This window comes from Engystomops pustulosus, chromosome 8, assembly GCF_040894005.1.
Source record: "Engystomops pustulosus chromosome 8, aEngPut4.maternal, whole genome shotgun sequence".
Classification (NCBI taxonomy): Eukaryota; Metazoa; Chordata; class Amphibia; order Anura; family Leptodactylidae; genus Engystomops; species Engystomops pustulosus.
Window position 1 is genome coordinate 92,975,888 of NC_092418.1, and position 17,440 is coordinate 92,993,327.

The window sequence follows — 17,440 nt, forward strand, 5'->3', positions numbered from 1 at the left end:
GTGGGAAGGGAAACACAAACAGACTGACAAACATAAAACACAAAAGAATGGTTAACTAGCCGGAGTCACAACGAGAGGGTACGTCAATAGCAAAATCAGTAGGCAAAGAGTCAATGTCAAAAACGAGCCGAGGTCAACAACGATACAGATACAGATACAGAGCAAGTCAAACCTAATGCTGAGCGAGTGGAGAAGGGATTTCAAACACTGGCACAGGTGACTAGTGAGGCTGCAATTTATGCAGCCAGAACCCCACCTCCAGAACCTGATAGGAGCTGGACAACTACTGAGAATTAACCCCTCATGGTGCAGAATAACCAAGCACAATAGTAGGCACCATGCAGAGGTACCACAAGTCAGCAGTTCAGAACACAACTCCTAGACAGCGCGAGATCTTAGCAGCCGCTGCCCGGGAAGAGAGGAGGAGTTTGCGCGGACACGCGCTGGAGGTTGGAGAACACTGCTAGCACCACCAGAAGAACCAGAAGTACCAGCATTCTCTCCAGCGAACCTGACAGTACCCCCCCCCCTGACGGGGGGCCTTCGGACCCCTAGATCGCAAAGATGGCTTCTGAGGATAGGCCTGATGAAACAACCTGAGTAACCGCGGAGCATGAACATCTCTAGCCGGAACCCAAGACCTATCCTCAGGACCAAAACCTTTCCAGTGGACCAGGTACTGCAGGGAGTTACCTACCCATCTGGAATTCAAGACCTTTTCCACCTCAAACTCCAGATTCCCCTCCACACTAGATGGAGGAGGAGGGTCAGGAAGAGGCAAAACAGGCTCAACATAGCGCTTCAGGAGACTCTTATGGAAGGTGTTATGAACCCGCCACCCTGCTGGAAGAGTAACCTTGAAGGAAACCGGTTTAACAATTTGAGTAACAACAAAAGGACCAACGAACCTGGGCGGAAACTTCAAAGAGGGGACCTTCAATTTAAGATTTTTTGTGGATAACCATACTTTATCCCCCACCACAAACGTATTGGAGTTAGTGCGCCTTCTCTGAGCCTGTTGGACCATAGAATTTTGTGCCCTCTGAATATTTTGCTGAACTTGTGACCAGAGCGTGCGCAACTTGGATGTAATAGCTTCCGCCCGAGGAATGTTTTTGTCCTGCTAAAATTTGAGAGGAGAGGTGGGAGGAGACAGCTGCCAACACAACACCTGGAGACAAAATATTACTGTCCGTAGTCTCTGGAAGCTCAGGAGTCCCGAAGCTACGGGACAAGGCATCAGCCTTTGCATTTTTTGACCCCGGTCGGTAGGTGACCACAAAATTAAAGCGAGAGAAAAACAAGGCCCACCTAGCCTGACGCGAGTTCAAGCGCTTAGCAGTATCCAAATATACTAAGTTCTTATGATCCGTGAGCACAGTTATCGGATGAAGAGCTCCCTCCAAAAAGTGTCGCCAGACTTCAAATGCCCACTTAAAGGCAAGGAGCTCTCGATTACCAATATCATAATTCCTCTCACAAGAAGAAAACTTTCTAGAGAAATATGCAGAGGGTCTGAGTCTGGTGAGAGTGGAGGACCCCTGAGACAACACTGCACCTACTCCAACCTCGGAGGCATCTACCTCTACAACAAATGGCTGAGAGAGGTCAGGTTGAACCAAAACTGGGGCTGACGAGAATGCCGCTTTTAAAGTTTCAAACGCAGAGCAAGCGGCAGGGGACCAATTGTTTGGATCAGCACCCTTACGAGTTAGATCCGTGAGGGGTTTGGCGATCACGGAAAAGTTCTTAATAAAGTTCCGATAATAGTTAGCGAAACCCAAAAAACGTTGTAAGGCCTTAAGATTGGTAGGCCGAACCCAGTCCGTGAGCGCCTGAACCTTACTCGGATCCATCTGTACATCAGAGGGAGTAACAACATAACCTAAAAAGAAAACTTTTTGGACACAAAAAACACACTTTTCCAGTTTAGCGAAGAGATGGTTTTTGCGTAACCTGGTAAGTACTTGACGGAGATGTTGCTGGTGAGAAACCATATCAGGAGAGAAAATCAAGATATCGTCTAGATACACCACCATAAACACACCAATGTAATCATGAAAGATGGAGTTCATAAACCCTTGAAAAACCGCTGGGGCATTACTCAAACCAAAGGGCATAACCAGGTATTCAAAGTGTCCCAAAGGTGTATTAAATGCGGTTTTCCACTCATCCCCTTCTCGGATCCGAATCAGGTTATAAGCCCCTCTGAGATCTAATTTAGAGAAAACTTGGGCCCCAGAAACCTGATTTAAGAGATCCGGGATCAAGGGGAGAGGACCTGAGTTTTTTACTGTTATCTTATTTAATTCTCGATAATCAATACACGGCCGTAAACCACCATCTTTTTTCTCAACAAAAAAGAACCCGGCCCCAGTGGGCGACTCAGAGGGACGGATATGTCCGATTGTCAAACTCTCATCAATATAACTCTTCAGTGCCTCCCGTTCTGGTACCGACAGGTTATATATACGACCCTTAGGTAATCTAGCATCAGGAAGAAGGTCAATTTTACAATCAAACCCCCTGTGAGGAGGAAGGACTTGGGACAAGGGTTTTGAAAACACATCTGAGTAATCAGAGAGAAAACCTGGAAGACTCTGATCTTCCGCCACCACTGTACATAATGAAACTCTGGTCAGGTGATCCTTACAGTGAGGACCCCAGTGAACCAGCTCCAGAGTTTCCCAATTAATTACCGGATTATGGATCCGGAGCCAGGGTAGACCAAGAATGACATTTTCAGACAAGTTTTCCATAACTAGGAAAGAACACCATTCTACATGCATAGCTCCTACCATAAGTTTTATCTGCGGGGTTCGGAATTTAATCAACCCTGCCTGTAGAGGGGTCAAATCCGCACCCGACATCTGGATAGGAGTGGACAAAGGAATCAATGACATGCAAAACTGAGAGACAAAATTATAATCAATTAAATTAGATGCAGCACCTGAATCCAAAAAGGCGCGACCAGTGCAGGAAACAGACTGAAACGTAACCGTACAAGGTAAATACATTCTAGACACAATTGGGAGTACCTGAGCTCCTAAGCAGTCCCCCGACTACTGCTTAGGAGCGGAAGTTTTCCTGCTGCTGCCTCTTGGAACAGGTGTGTATCTGATGATCAGGACTTCCACAGCAGAAACAAAGATGGCGTCTTATTCGATGTTGCTTCCGCTGTGCAGGAGAGATGCTATCCAGCTCCATGGATTCCCATTCTGGATTACCTGGAGACAGACTGGCCACTGGCTGACAGTCAGAGGACACCAGAGGTGATCACCTGGATCTTAGGCGACGATCAACTCGGATGACCAGAGTCATAGCATCATCTAATGTCTGAGGCTCGGCACAAGCTAAGACTAAGTCCTGTACTCAGTCTGACAGTCCGGACATAAATTGGTCTTTTAGGGCGCAGTCATTCCATTGCGAGTCAGTCACATACTGTCTGAACTGGGCACAATAATCTTCTGCTGTCCGTTTTCCCTGACACAGAGATCTAAGGTGGGAAACTGCCAGTGCTCGGCCGTCAGGTTCGTCATAAATCTGGCCTAAAGCAGAAAAAAAAGTGTCAAGAGAAGAACGGGATGGAGAGTCAGGTGGGAGAGAGAAGGCCCAATTTTGCGGATCCCCACGCAACAGGGAAATTACCACGCCCACCCTTTGAGTCTCTGTGCCCGAAGAACGAGGACGTAAAGAAAAATAAAGTTTACAGCCCTCCCGAAATGAAAAAAATTTCTTAAGGTCACCAAAAAACAAGTCAGGGAGAGGAACCTTAGGTTCAGGCATGGGTGGCAGTGGATCCTGCGGTGGTGTCTGCCGTGGAACCTGCATAGATACCTGAATTTGGAGATGGGAAGCTAGATCCTGAACAAGCTGAGTTAGGGTCTGGACCTGAGCGACCACAGCTGACAAAGGCTCCATGGGAGGAGAGAATGTAGCAGGTCGGATACAGGATGCAGACCTATGTGTGGCCAGTGTTTCTGTTAGGATTGGGTAACACAAAAGACAGGGCATAGTGTGCCCTGAGCTTGCCCCAACCTCTGTCCCTTCCTATAGCCCCCCCCCCACGCTAAACCGTGGGGCGACTACTTGAAGACTCGAAATACACTGCTAAGTGTGGGAAGGGAAACACAAACAGACTGACAAACATAAAACACAAAAGAATGGTTTTAAACCGTGGGGCGACTACTTGAAGACTCGAAATACACTGCTAAGTGTGGGAAGGGAAACACAAACAGACTGACAAACATAAAACACAAAAGAATGGTTAACTAGCCGGAGTCACAACGAGAGGGTACGTCAATAGCAAAATCAGTAGGCAAAGAGTCAATGTCAAAAACGAGCCGAGGTCAACAACGATACAGATACAGATACAGAGCAAGTCAAACCTAATGCTGAGCGAGTGGATAAGGGATTTCAAACACTGGCACAGGTGACTAGTGAGGCTGCAATTTATGCAGCCAGAACCCCACCTCCAGAACCTGATAGGAGCTGGACAACTACTGAGAATTAACCCCTCATGGTGCAGAATAACCAAGCACAATAGCAGGCACCATGCAGAGGTACCACAAGTCAGCAGTTCAGAACACAACTCCTAGACAGCGCGAGATCTTAGCAGCCGCTGCCCGGGACGAGAGGAGGAGTTTGCGCGGACACGCGCTGGAGGTTGGAGAACACTGCTAGCACCACCAGAAGAACCAGAAGTACCAGCATTCTCTCCAGCGAACCTGACAGTTTCACGTACATTTCTTTGAAGGGATTTTCCATAGATACAGAAAGCAGTAACATTTCATCAGGCAATATTTATTATACTGATTTTCAGGGCTAAAACTTTGTTGGCCAGTCCATACTATTCTAGTGGGGAACTTATCAGAGGGAAAAGCCTCCATTAAATTGACCAAAGCGGCTCCCAAGGGTTTTTTAGGGAAGGACTCTTGAATATTGGGCATAGTCTATGCAAGGTGTCTTGTCAGCCTTATAGATGAGGAGTGGTGACAGCTAATATTCACTCAGGTTCTGGAGGACAGAGACCCGCCAAAGGATGGTCCAGTCTGACCTGACCGGCTCCTTTCCTAAAGGACAATCCATCATCACTAACTTTTTAGTGTTCTTCTCAAATCTTGTAGGACAATGTATGTATTGGTAGTTGTCATCCATAACAATCATTACATTGACAGGGGACTACATAAAGATACTCACGTCTGGTAGACCCATAACAAACTCATGTAGCTGCGCTTTCTTTGATGCCTCTATTACTTGGTCCATGGTCACTTGCTTGGAGTTGTCACCATACTTTATGTTGTCAGCAATGCTGCAGTCAAATAACACTGGCTCCTGAGACACAATTCCAATTTTAGAACGGAGAAATGCAACATTGATGTTCTGGCAGACATGGCCGTCGATCAACTGTATGGGGAAGGTTTAAAGATGACATCAGCAGTGAGATCATTAGAAGACCCAGGAGAGACTTTCTTCATGCTAGTATGTAGAGTTACATAAACCTTAAATTTTGGTCAGACAGACCCAAATCTCAAGCTGTGTTCAGATCTTGAAAGTGTGATCATGTAAAGGAAGGATTGGTGGTGGAGACTCAATTTTAGGACTCCTCAGTCACTTACCGCTCACTTTTCAGAATGAAGGTAAGTTTATAAGGAATGGAAGGATTCTGACAGGAGTCAAGTAAAGGAAGAAAGGGAAATGTGTGTTCACATTTACAATTAATATGAGCAAATGAGCATATAATGCAGTACGTACAACTGTGCCCATGTCTGGGTCATAAAAGCGCTCGAGAAGCTGCACACTGGTGCTCTTTCCACATCCACTGCTTCCCACAAGTGCAAGGGTCTGTCCTGGCTTCACGGAAACATTCAGACCATTGAGTACTTGGATATCAGGACGGGTCGGGTATGTGAACTTGCAATCAATAAAGTCAATGCTTCCTTTAAAGTCACTCTGATGAAATAAAAGTTACATTTAGTGAGTGTTTACAAAATGAATGGACTCCAATTATGACAATTCTAATTTAAGGGATCATCCTGAATTGAAACTTTGAGTCTATTTTTTAGTTATAAAGTGGCTTTATGTTTGTCCATGGGTTGTGTTTGATATTAAAGCTCAATCCTATTAAATTTAATGAGATTAAGCTTCAGAGGTAGCCACAGCCCAAGGACAATGGGAAGCCATTGCTGGGGAAAAGTTGTTGGTTGTCTTTGTGATACTTAACTCCAAATCCTGTGTTCCCCTCAATACAGTCATGCAGTTAAAGTTGCCTGAAGTCACCACTAGGAGTAGTTGAGGAGACAATTTTATTTATGTGACTTTTTTGTGGCTTTCTCTTACAGTGAAGTTTCCCCTTTTTTAGCAGATTTACAGCGGAATTAGGCTACATTCACACACATGTATGGGGGACGTATATACGGCCGACGTATGTACGGCCGATATACGTCCCCCATACATTTCTATGGGCTCACGGCCCTGTACTCACGTGCGGCACCGTACCGCTCCGTAGCCCGGGAAAAGATAGGACATGTCCTATCCTTTCCCATGATACGGCGCCGTGCGCTGTATCTCCCTATGGAGAGGGGCGGGGGTGAGCAGCCCTCATCCCCTGCTCCTCTCCGTAGCGCCGATGTATGCCCGCCGTACTACAGGCATACATCATGTGAATGTAGCCTTAATCTTTGTGATCCCCTGAGTCCTTCTCGCATTGGAGTTGCATATAGTAATGCTGCCACATTCACAAGTACTGCTTGTAGTAATGAAGCTTTGACAGTTTTATTGTCCCACCAAAATCTTTATGGAACTATAGCCTCTAAAGCTCCCCCTAGTGGGCTCTATAAGTAGATAAAATGTTTTCATTTAACATCTATCTACAGAGTTTTTGAGCCCTGAATATTACAAATGGAAATCCAGCCACTAAGAAGACAAGGATAACACTTACTGCACTTTTGTAATGTGCTTCGTTCTATTAGAAAGGCAATGAATCCTAATTTACATAATGAAATACCAAAATCACAAATCCCGCACTTCTTTTGTTCTTAAACAAAAAAGTCACATACCCATTTATCTCCAATATCTTCATAGACACTAATTTTGGGGACACGATCAACCAGCTTAAAGAAATGGGCAGCAGCTATTTTAGCTTTGGCGTAGTCTGGAGTATAAAATGAAGCTCTTCCCAAGGCTGATCCGCTGGTCACGACAGAAAATATGACCCTAGAATAAGACACACACAGGGGTAGCTAGATATCTTCATGTAGTTTTTGCATATGAATCCCTATTGTTCTGGCTGCATCATTTGTTTTGCTTCAGGTGCCGGAAGAAGTTCACCCTGACTGTTAGACCCCCTATAGATGTGATTCTGATAAAGCATGGATAGATCACAATAATTAAGTTGGAAACTAACTTTACATAGTTCTTTATGCTTAGCACTAAATATAAATACCTGAACACAAAGTTGTAGGGAAGTCCTTCCACTTCTACCAAATATCCTCCATATCTGTATAAGACTGCATTTGAGATGAAAACAATACACTGAGCAAAACCAAAGCACAATCCATAGACGTTGGCTTTCTTGATGGCTGCTTGGTACGGCGCCTCCAGCTGCTCCTCATACATTTCAACAAATCTCTTTTCTTTGGCAATTCCGGCAATTGTTCTAATGTTTCCAAGAGCCTCACTGGAAATCTACAGGAAAACATTAAAAAATGAGCACACACAGTAGTTTTTCTGCCGTGTGTTGCCATCAACTGCAGATGGGTTATCTATATTACAACCCCAACAACCCCTTTAAAGAAATGTCCCCTCAGGCCGTGCAGTAGGAATTGCAATAGATAAGTTCTGCCTATAGTTTAATGTGTGTGTCACTGGTGCTCCTGCGATCCATGACCCATGTACACGGTGGCTGCAGTCTTATTCATCTGTCCACGTTCCAGCGACACCGCCTGTGGTCCGCCACACACTTCCCCTTCCCCTAGGGCGGGCATGCTAGCTCTGTGAGATGTAAAGGGCCAGCGCGCCACTAATTAGGGCTGGCCAGCCGCTGCCTTGTTAGATAGCCTTCCTCTTCCTGTGACTTCTGCTGGATCTTTGTGCCCAGTTGCCTTAGAGAAAGCATAATTATTGATACTCTTGTGATTTACCCGTTGTGACCTCTGCTTCATTTCCTGAACTCGATGCTTTGCCACCTGCCTTAAAAAATTTGCTACGTTTCCGACTCCGATCCTGTGCTGCCGGTCCTGACCTCTGCCTGACTTTGACTGTGACTCTGCCTGCCGTCCTGTACCTCGCCTTGGGTGCTACCACAAGCAAGTCGCGCCTGTGAAGCAACCTGGTGTTAATCCGCCGCAGCAAGTCCTCTTCCCCTGCCACTGCTGGGTTCTTCTTCGTGGACAAGAAGGATGGCACTCCATGCATAGATTATCACTTAAAAAAATCACTGTAAAGAACCGCTACCCACTGCCTCTGATCACGGAGCTCTTCAACCACCTAGGTGGAGCCAAGGTCTTCACCAAATTAGACCTATGCGGGGCATATAATCTCAACCGCATCTGTGAGGGTGACGAATGGAAGACCATCTTCAATACTCATGATGGACACTTCAAGTATTTCCTCATGCCCTTTGGAGTCTGTAACGCACCAGCCATATTCCATGAGTTTGTTAACAACATTTTCAGAGATCTGCTATATACCTATATCATTGTCTGTCTGGAAGTTATCCTGGTGTCCTCTGCTGTCGAAGAATCCCATCAGGTTCATGTATGATCAGTCCTCAGGGGCCTAAAGGCCAATCACCTGTATGCAAAGCTTAATACACCAAAAGAGTGGTGATCGGGAGCTTCTGGCCATAAAGCTTGCCTTGGAAGAGTGGTGGTATCTTGTGGAAGGGGCTTGTCATTCGGTCTGTATTTATACTGACCAAAAAAATCTCCTGTATCCCCAGACCACTCAATGCCTCAATCCACGACAGGCTTGATGGTCCCTCTTCTACTCTCCCTTCAACTTCCTGATCTATTTCCCACCAGCAGAGATGCCCTCTCTCATACCTCTGATGTAATTGGGTACGAACCAGCTCCTCGACATATCGTTCCTCCTTAACGGCTTGTTGTTGCCGCTCCTGTGGATCTACGGCAAATTCTTCCTAGCAAGACCTATGTCCAACCTGCCCTTCAGAATCGAATATTATCTTGGGGACATTGCTCTCGTGTAGCTGGGCACCTTGGAGTGCAGAGATCTGATGCTCTCATCTCTCGTTTCTAGTGGTGGCCAGGTCTGGTCTAGGATGTACGAGACTTTGTGAGTTCCTGTGCTCCCTGTGCATGAAATAAGTCATCACATCCCAAGCCAGCAGGTCTGTTCCTGCCACTGCCTATACCCAGCTTCCCGTGGACTCACTTGTCCACGGATTTTGTTACCGTTGCAATTTCTCACAGTAATACCGTCATCTGGGTGGTCACAGACAGTTTTTCTAAGATGTCCCACTTCGTACTTCTGCCTGGTCTGCTGTCAGCTCCTCATCTTTCCAGCTTGTTATTTCTCCACATATTCCGGTTTATGGACTTCCTCAGCACATAGTCTCAGACCAAAGGGTCCAGTTTGTTGTGCAACCAACTTCAAATAAAACTGGACCTTTCCTCAGCCTGTCATCCATAGTCTAACGGGCAAGTGGAGAGAGTAAGACTCTGGGCTGCTATCTGTGGCACTTTATTTCTGTGCACCAGGACGATTGGTCCAACCTGTTACATTGAGCGGAATTCTCCTATAATTCTCTGAGTGCTGCCTTCTCCACGCCCACCTCTTCCTCTCTCCATGCTCCTGATGTTCCCGCCATGGAAGACTTGGTACAAGACCTCAGATCTATCAGGGAGCAAGCTTGTCAGTCTCTACTTCGGGTGTCCGCCTGCACTAAAGCCCAGGTTGATAAAAACTGAGGTCTCCCCCAGTCTTCTCTCCGGTTGATAAAGTGTGGCTGTCCTCCAGATATGTCCGGCTGAAGATTCCAAGCTACAAACTCAGCCCTTGTTTCCTTGGTCCATTCGAGGTGCTGAAGGGCATTAAGCCCATGGCTTACAAGCTTTGTCTTTCTCCCACCATGTGCATCCCGAACTCCTTCCACATTTCCCCTCGAAAGCCTATCATCCTGAATCGCTTCTCCCGGGAAGTAGCTCCTCCTTCTCCAGAGGCTGATTCCACCAATGTCTTTGAAGTAAAGGAGATCCTGGACATGAAGTCAGTTAAAGGGAAACTGTTCTTTCTTATCGACTGGAAGGGGTTTGTGCCAGAGGAGAGATCTTGGGAGCCTGAAGACAACATTCTGGACCGCTGTGTTCTTCAGAGGTTTCTTCAGGCCAAGAAATAGGTCAAAGGGGGGGGGGGGGGGGTTTACTGTCACCGGTGATCCGGCAACGCATGTCTCGGGTCGTTGGTGTACCCTTGTACCTCTGTGTAGCTCTGCCTCCTAGGACCTGCACGCAATCTAGAGACATACGTAGTGTAATGTCAAGTTTCAAACCATCTAAATAGCATGTTCAGACTAACATCATAGATTTTGACTAACTCCTGAATCAACCCCTCCATATTAAGTTTTTGTATTTTTTCAATGACTTTTTCGAATGTATTTTATGGGGTAAGTGATATCCATTGAAAGGCCCTCTATACTGTACTTGCACAGGGACTCTCATTTATGTGTGTGTATGACCTCCTCTTATACAAAGATAAGTAGACATACCCTTCCGGCTGCTTCCATCGCTTGTTTATCTTGGCTAGCGAGCCTGCCAAGCATTTTCGCCTGCAGGGCCCCTGATAACCCAAGGAACGGCAGGAAGCACAGAGTCACGAGACTCAACTTCCAGCTGTAGGAGAAAGCGATGATGAGAGCTACGCTGATGGTGGTTAAAGAATCCACAATCATCCCAATCTGTAATCCAGTGGCCTGCAACCAAGAACATTGGATTATTAGTAAGATAAAAGCACCTTTCACAGGAACTTATTTAAACTGCCATGTGCTACCCATAGCACCATAGTACCATTTCCATATGGGTAGAACGTGACCTCATTGACTAATTTGGGAAATATGATCATACATTGAATGGCTTTATTGCCTACTGTCCTTTACTATACCATCCCCCACATCCCCCACCAGGACCTAGAATTTTTCTGCCTTGGGGGCAGCTGGATCCCTTAGTGGCTGGCGGCCTAGCACTTGTCTGCGGTCACGGAGATGGGTACCAGAGGAATAGGCTTCATCCTGGCAGTACAATTATCTTTCTCTGCAACGATTCTGATACTGCCCGGTACCACTTTACTCAGCTCATCCTGGCCCGGTAATGACATCACAACAGAAATGTATATTAGGGATGGGTAGAACGTGACCTCATTGACTAATTTGGGAAATATGATCATACATTGAATGGCTTTATTGCCTACTGTCCTTTACTATACCATCCCCCACATCCCCCACCAGGACCTAGAATTTTTCTGCCTTGGGGGCAGCTGGATCCCTTAGTGGCTGGCGGCCTAGCACTTGTCTGCGGTCACGGAGATGGGTACCAGAGGAATAGGCTTCATCCTAATCAGTACAATTATCTTTCTCTGCAACGATTCTGATACTGCCCGGTACCACTTTACTCAGCTCATCCTGGCCCGGTAATGACATCACAACAGAAATGTATATTAGGGATGGAACCAATCCATGTCAGTAGCAGGTCAACATTATATTTAGGGATTAACTAATTTCTCAAAAAATTTTATCTGTCTAAACTGGAAGGTCATGAACAACCTCCTGGACCCCTATCCGGAATGGCCTGGTTCTTTACAAATGAATTTTTGCCTTGGAGACTCCCTAAAAATGTAGCCACTCTAATTAGATCTTTACTTTATCCTGGGGGATCAGGTCCTTCCAATTTTGGAGAGCCAGAGCTGCATTTTTCAGGCGGCATCCTTCTTAGAATTTATAACGCATGAGGAAATGATCCTGGCTGGGTGAAGGCAGGGCCCCAGGGGAACTGCTACTTTATGAGAACTGATGAGGGGACCAGCTAAAATTAGAATATGAATTTTAAAATCCTATTAGGGAACTGATCATGGGTGCTAACTAGAGATGAGCGAACATACTCGTCCGAGCTTGATGCTCGTTCGAGCATTAGCGTACTCGAAACTGCTCGTTGCTCGGACGAATACTTCGCCCGCTCGAGAAAATGGCAGCTCCCGCCGTTTTGCTTTTTGGCGGCCAGAAACAGAGCCAATCACAAGCCAGGAGACTCTGCACTCCACCCAGCATGACGTGGTACCCTTACACGTCGATAGCAGTGGTTGGCTGGCCAGATCAGGTGACCCTGGGATAGACTAGCCGCTGCCCGCGCTGCTCGGATCATTCTGTGTCTGGATGCCGCTAGGGAGAGAGCTGCTGCTGGTCAGGGAAAGCGTTAGGGTGTTCTATTAGAATAGTGTTAGGCAGGAGTGATTCAACAAGAACCCAACAGCCCTTCTTAGGGCTACAATAACGTTATACTTTTTTTTTTTTTGTTTGCTTGTGGCTGGGCTTGCTGGCACTAGTAGTGCAGCTAGTACCATATTGTGAGGAATTTGCAGGGGGACTTCCTACCGTTGTGTTTAGCTCTTAGTGACACACATATCCACCTCAAACACCAAAGTGGGAAAATTTATTAGGGGTTTGATTTCAATTAGGCACAGTCTGGCAGTTTCTTTTTATTTTACGTTTATTTTTTCATAACTCAGCGTCATCTCATCAGTGTGCTTTCATACTTGGCTAGAAAATAGCCAAAGGAGAATCCAAACGGCTTACTTACGCCTACAATAGCGTTATATATATTTTATTTCTGGTTGATCTGCTGGTGGCTGTCCTTGCTGCAGTGCATATACTAGCCAATTGTCAGGAATTTGGAGTGAGACTTGCGACCGCTGTGTTTAGCGCTTAGTGACGCACATATCCATCGCAAAGACCGAAGTGGGAAAATTTATTAGGGGTTTGATTTCAATTAGGCACAGTCTGGCAGTTTCTTTTTATTTTACGTTTATTTTTTCATAACTCAGCGTCATCTCATCAGTGTGCTTTCATACTTGGCTAGAAAATAGCCAAAGGAGAATCCAAACGGCTTACTTACGCCTACAATAGCGTTATATATATTTTATTTCTGGTTGATCTGCTGGTGGCTGTCCTTGCTGCAGTGCATTTACTAGCCAATTGTCAGGAATTTGGAGTGAGACTTGGGACCGCTGTGTTTAGCGCTTAGTGACGCACATATCCATCGTAAAGACCGAAGTGGGAAAATTTATTAGGGGTTTGATTTCAATTAGGCACAGTCTGGCAGTTTCTTTTTATTTTACGTTTATTTTTTCATAACTCAGCGTCATCTCATCAGTGTGCTTTCATACTTGGCTAGAAAATAGCCAAAGGAGAATCCAAACGGCTTACTTACGCCTACAATAGCGTTATATATATTTTATTTCTGGTTGATCTGCTGGTGGCTGTCCTTGCTGCAGTGCATATACTAGCCAATTGTCAGGAATTTGGAGTGAGACTTGCGACCGCTGTGTTTAGCGCTTAGTGACGCACATATCCATCGCAAAGACCGAAGTGGGAAAATTTATTAGGGGTTGGATTTCAATTAGGCACAGTCTGCCATTTCCTTTTTATTTTACGTTTATTTTTTCATAACTCAGCGTCATCTCATCTGGCATAGCAGTGTGCTTTCATACTTGGCTAGAAAATAGCCATAGCAATAGGATAGCATTGTTTGGCTTTAAAAACTAAAAAACACAAAAAAAACCTAAAAAACACAAAAAAACACAAAAAAAAGTTAAAAAAAAATTAAAGTTATAACTTTCATTTTCAAAATGTTTAACCTGAGGGCTAGGGGTAGAGGACGAGGGCGGGGACGTGGGCGTCCAACTACTGCAGGGGTCATAGGCCGTGGTCCTGGGCGGGGTGAGACACCACCTGCTGATGAGGGAGCAGGGGAACGCCGCAGAGCTACACTCCCTGGGTTCATGTCTCAAGTTACTGGGACTCGTGGTAGAGCACTGTTGAGGCCAGAACAGTGCGAACAGGTGATGTCGTGGATTGCCGACAATGCTTCGGGAAATTTGTCCACCAGTCAGTCTTCCACGCAGTCCACCCATGTCACCGAAATCGGCACTCCTCCAGCTCCTGCACCTCAGCCTCCTCCCCCCCAGTCTGCCCCCTCCCAGGAAAATTTGGCATTTGAACTGGCATACTCTGAGGAACTGTTTTCTGGACCCTTCCCACAGTCACAAACCACTTGTCCGGTTGCTGCTGAGCAATTTTCCGATGCCCAGGTTTTCCACCAGTCGCAGTCTGTGGGTGATGATGACCTTCTTGACGTAGTGGAAGAAGTGTGTAAAGAGGTGTCCGACGATGAGGAGACACGGTTGTGACAGTGGTGAAGTTGTTGTCAGGGCAGGAAGTCCGAGGGGGGAGCAGACTGAGGGATCGGAGGATGATGAGGTGACAGACCCAAGCTGGGTTGAGAGGCCGGGTAAACACAGTGCTTCTGAGACGGAGGAGAGTCCTCGACCAGAACAGGTTGGAAGAGGCAGTGGTGGGGCCAGACGGAGAGGCAGGGCCAGAGCAGGTGCATCAGCGCCAAATGTGTCACGTAGTGAAGCTCCCGTGGCGAGGGCTCCCGCGGCGAGGGCTAGATTTTCAGAAGTCTGGAGGTTCTTTAAGGAAACACCGGATGACCGACGGACTGTGGTGTGCAACCGTTGCCAAACCAGGATCAGCAGGGGTTCCACCACTACTAGCTTAACTACCACCAGTATGCGCAGGCATATGAATGCTAAACACCCCACTCAGTGGCACCAAGCCCGTTCACCTCCGGCCGTGCACACCACTGCTTCTACCCCTGTTTCAGCTGATAGTCAGCCCCCTGCCCAGGACCCTGGCACAAAAACCCCATCGTCGCCTCCACGATCCTCCACAGCATCCACCAGCGTTCAGCTCTCCATACCCCAGACGCTGGAGCGGAAACGCAAATATAGTGCAACCCACCCGCACGCCCAAGCCCTTAATGTCCACATCTCCAAGTTGCTTAGCCTGGAGATGCTGCCCTATAGGCTAGTAGAGACCGAGGCCTTTCGCAACCTCATGGCGGCGGCCACCCCTCGGTATTCGGTCCCCAGCCGCCACTACTTTTCCCGATGTGCCGTCCCAGCCCTGCACCAGCACGTGTCAGACAACATCATCCGTGCCCTGACCAACGCCGTTTCTGACAAGGTCCACCTGACCACAGACACGTGGACGAGTGCTGCCGGGCAGGGCCACTATATATCGCTGACGGCACATTGGGTTAACTTGGTGGAGGCTGGGACCGAGTCTGACCCTGCGGCTGGTCATATACTGCCGACGCCGAGGATTGCGGGGCCTACCTCGGTCCAGGTCTTTCAGGCCTACCATGCCTCCTCCTCCTCCCACCCCTCCTCCACCTCCTCCTCTGAACTACCATCCGTGGGCATGCCGCCATCAGTCGGTAGCTCTAGGCACAGCAGCAGTGCCGTCGCTAAGCGACAGCAGGCGGTGCTCAAACTGCTGAGCCTAGGCGATAAAAGGCACACCGCCCAAGAGCTATTACAGGGCATCACGGCGCAGACTGATCTGTGGCTGGCACCGCTGAACCTGAAGCCAGGCATGGTTGTGTGTGACAACGGCCGTAACCTGGTGGCGGCTCTGCAACTCGGCAGACTGACACATGTGCCATGCCTGGCCCATGTGTTAAATCTCATAGTTCAGCGTTTCCTCAAGACATACCCCAATCTGTCTGATTTGCTCACGAAGGTGCGCCGCATCTGTGCGCATTTCAGGAAGTCCAGCACAGATGCTGCCACTCTCAGGGCAGCGCAGCGCCGCCTCCAACTGCCCGCTCACCGACTGTTGTGCGACGTGCCCACGAGGTGGAATTCAACATTAACCATGTTATCCAGAGTTTACCAGCAGCGCAGAGCGATTGTAGACTGCCAGATGTCAACTTCCACCAGAACTGGTAGTCAGGTCAGTCAGCTTCCTCACGTCTACAATGAGGAGTGGACGTGGATGTCTGATATCTGTCAGGTGCTGAGTAACTTCGAGGAGTCAACACAGATGGTCAGTGGCGATGCCGCCATCATCAGCCTCACCATCCCGCAGCTTGGCCTGTTGAAAAACTCTCTGATCAGCATGAAGTCGGAAGCTTTGCGTTCGTCACAAGAGACGGGAGAAGAAGATTCCCTTGTTGATAGCCAAAGCACCCTTAGGTCTGTTTCTCAGCGCATATCGGAGGAGGTGGAGGTGGAGGAGGATGAGGAGGAAGAGGAGGAGAATGTTGGCGAGACACAAGAGGGGACCATTGTTGAGTCCTCCACAGTTCAGCATTTATGGGCAGAAGAAGAGGAGTTGGAGGAGTTGGAGGAGGAGGAAATGGACAGTCAGGCCAGTGAGGGGAGTGAATTCTTACGCGTTGGTACTCTGGCGCATATGGCAGATTTCATGCTAGGCTGCCTATCCCGTGACCCTCGCGTTCAAAGAATTTATTCCAGCACCGATTACTGGGTATTCACTCTCCTGGACCCACGGTACAAGCAAAATCTTTCCACTCTCATCCCTGGAGAGGAAAGGAGTGTGAGAATGCATGAATACCAGCAGGCCCTGGTGCACAAGCTGAAACAGTATTTCCCTTCTGACAGCGCTAGCGGCAGAGTGCGTAGTTCTGCGGGACAAGTAGCGAGGGAGAGTAGGCGAGCAGGCAGCTTGTCCAGCACTGGCAAGGGTACGCTTTACAAGGCTTTTGCCAGCTTTATGTCACCCCAGCAAGACACTGTCACCTGTCCCCAGTCTCGGCAGAGTAGGGCTGATCTTTAAAGAAAGATGGTGAGGGAGTACGTAGCTGACCATACCATCGTCCTAAATGATCACACAGCTCCCTACAACTACTGGGTTTCAAAGCTGGACATGTGGCACGAACTGGCGCTGTACGCCTTGGAGGTTCTTGCCTGCCCTGCCGCTAGCGTCTTGTCCGAGCGGGTTTTCAGTGCAGCTGGTGGCATCATCACAGATAAGCGTACACGCCTGTTAACTGACAGCGCTGACAGGCTGACGCTTATTAAGATGAATAAAGCCTGGATTTCTCATAATTTCCAATCTCCACCAGGTGAAGGAAGCTCAACCTGAATAATTTATCCACTCCTCCTCCTCCTCATTTTCCTCCTTCTCCACCTCTTTGTACACTAAAGCAGAGGAAACTGGCTATTTTTTGACAGGGCCCACTGGCTCTAGCTATAGTACTTTATGCATTTAATTTTTCTGGAGGGCCACCTACCCGGTCCTCTGTTTTAAACAATTTTTGGGAGTGCCACATACAGGCACTCAATCTATTTCATTTTTCTGGAGGGCCACCTACCTGCTCCTCTGGTTTGAAAACTTATTTGG

The 17,440-nt window shown here is 47.5% G+C and overlaps 1 protein-coding gene across 4 annotated transcripts in view; it reads right to left on the reverse strand.

Annotated features, from left to right (window-relative positions):
• Nucleotides 1-17,440, reverse strand: part of LOC140075660 (bile salt export pump-like) — a 266,222-nt gene that overhangs the window by 3,768 nt on the left and 245,014 nt on the right. For 3 of the 4 annotated variants that reach the window (XM_072121807.1, XM_072121806.1, XM_072121810.1), the window contains 5 exons: nucleotides 10,727-10,930; nucleotides 7,445-7,686; nucleotides 7,059-7,215; nucleotides 5,755-5,952; nucleotides 5,200-5,406 (listed from right to left, as the gene is read on the reverse strand). In XM_072121807.1, coding sequence (XP_071977908.1) covers nucleotides 5,200-5,406; nucleotides 5,755-5,952; nucleotides 7,059-7,215; nucleotides 7,445-7,686; nucleotides 10,727-10,930 — 1,008 coding nt within the window. The remainder of the gene's footprint in view (nucleotides 1-5,199; nucleotides 5,407-5,754; nucleotides 5,953-7,058; nucleotides 7,216-7,444; nucleotides 7,687-10,726; nucleotides 10,931-17,440) is intronic. The other variant, XM_072121811.1, reaches the window with a different exon arrangement.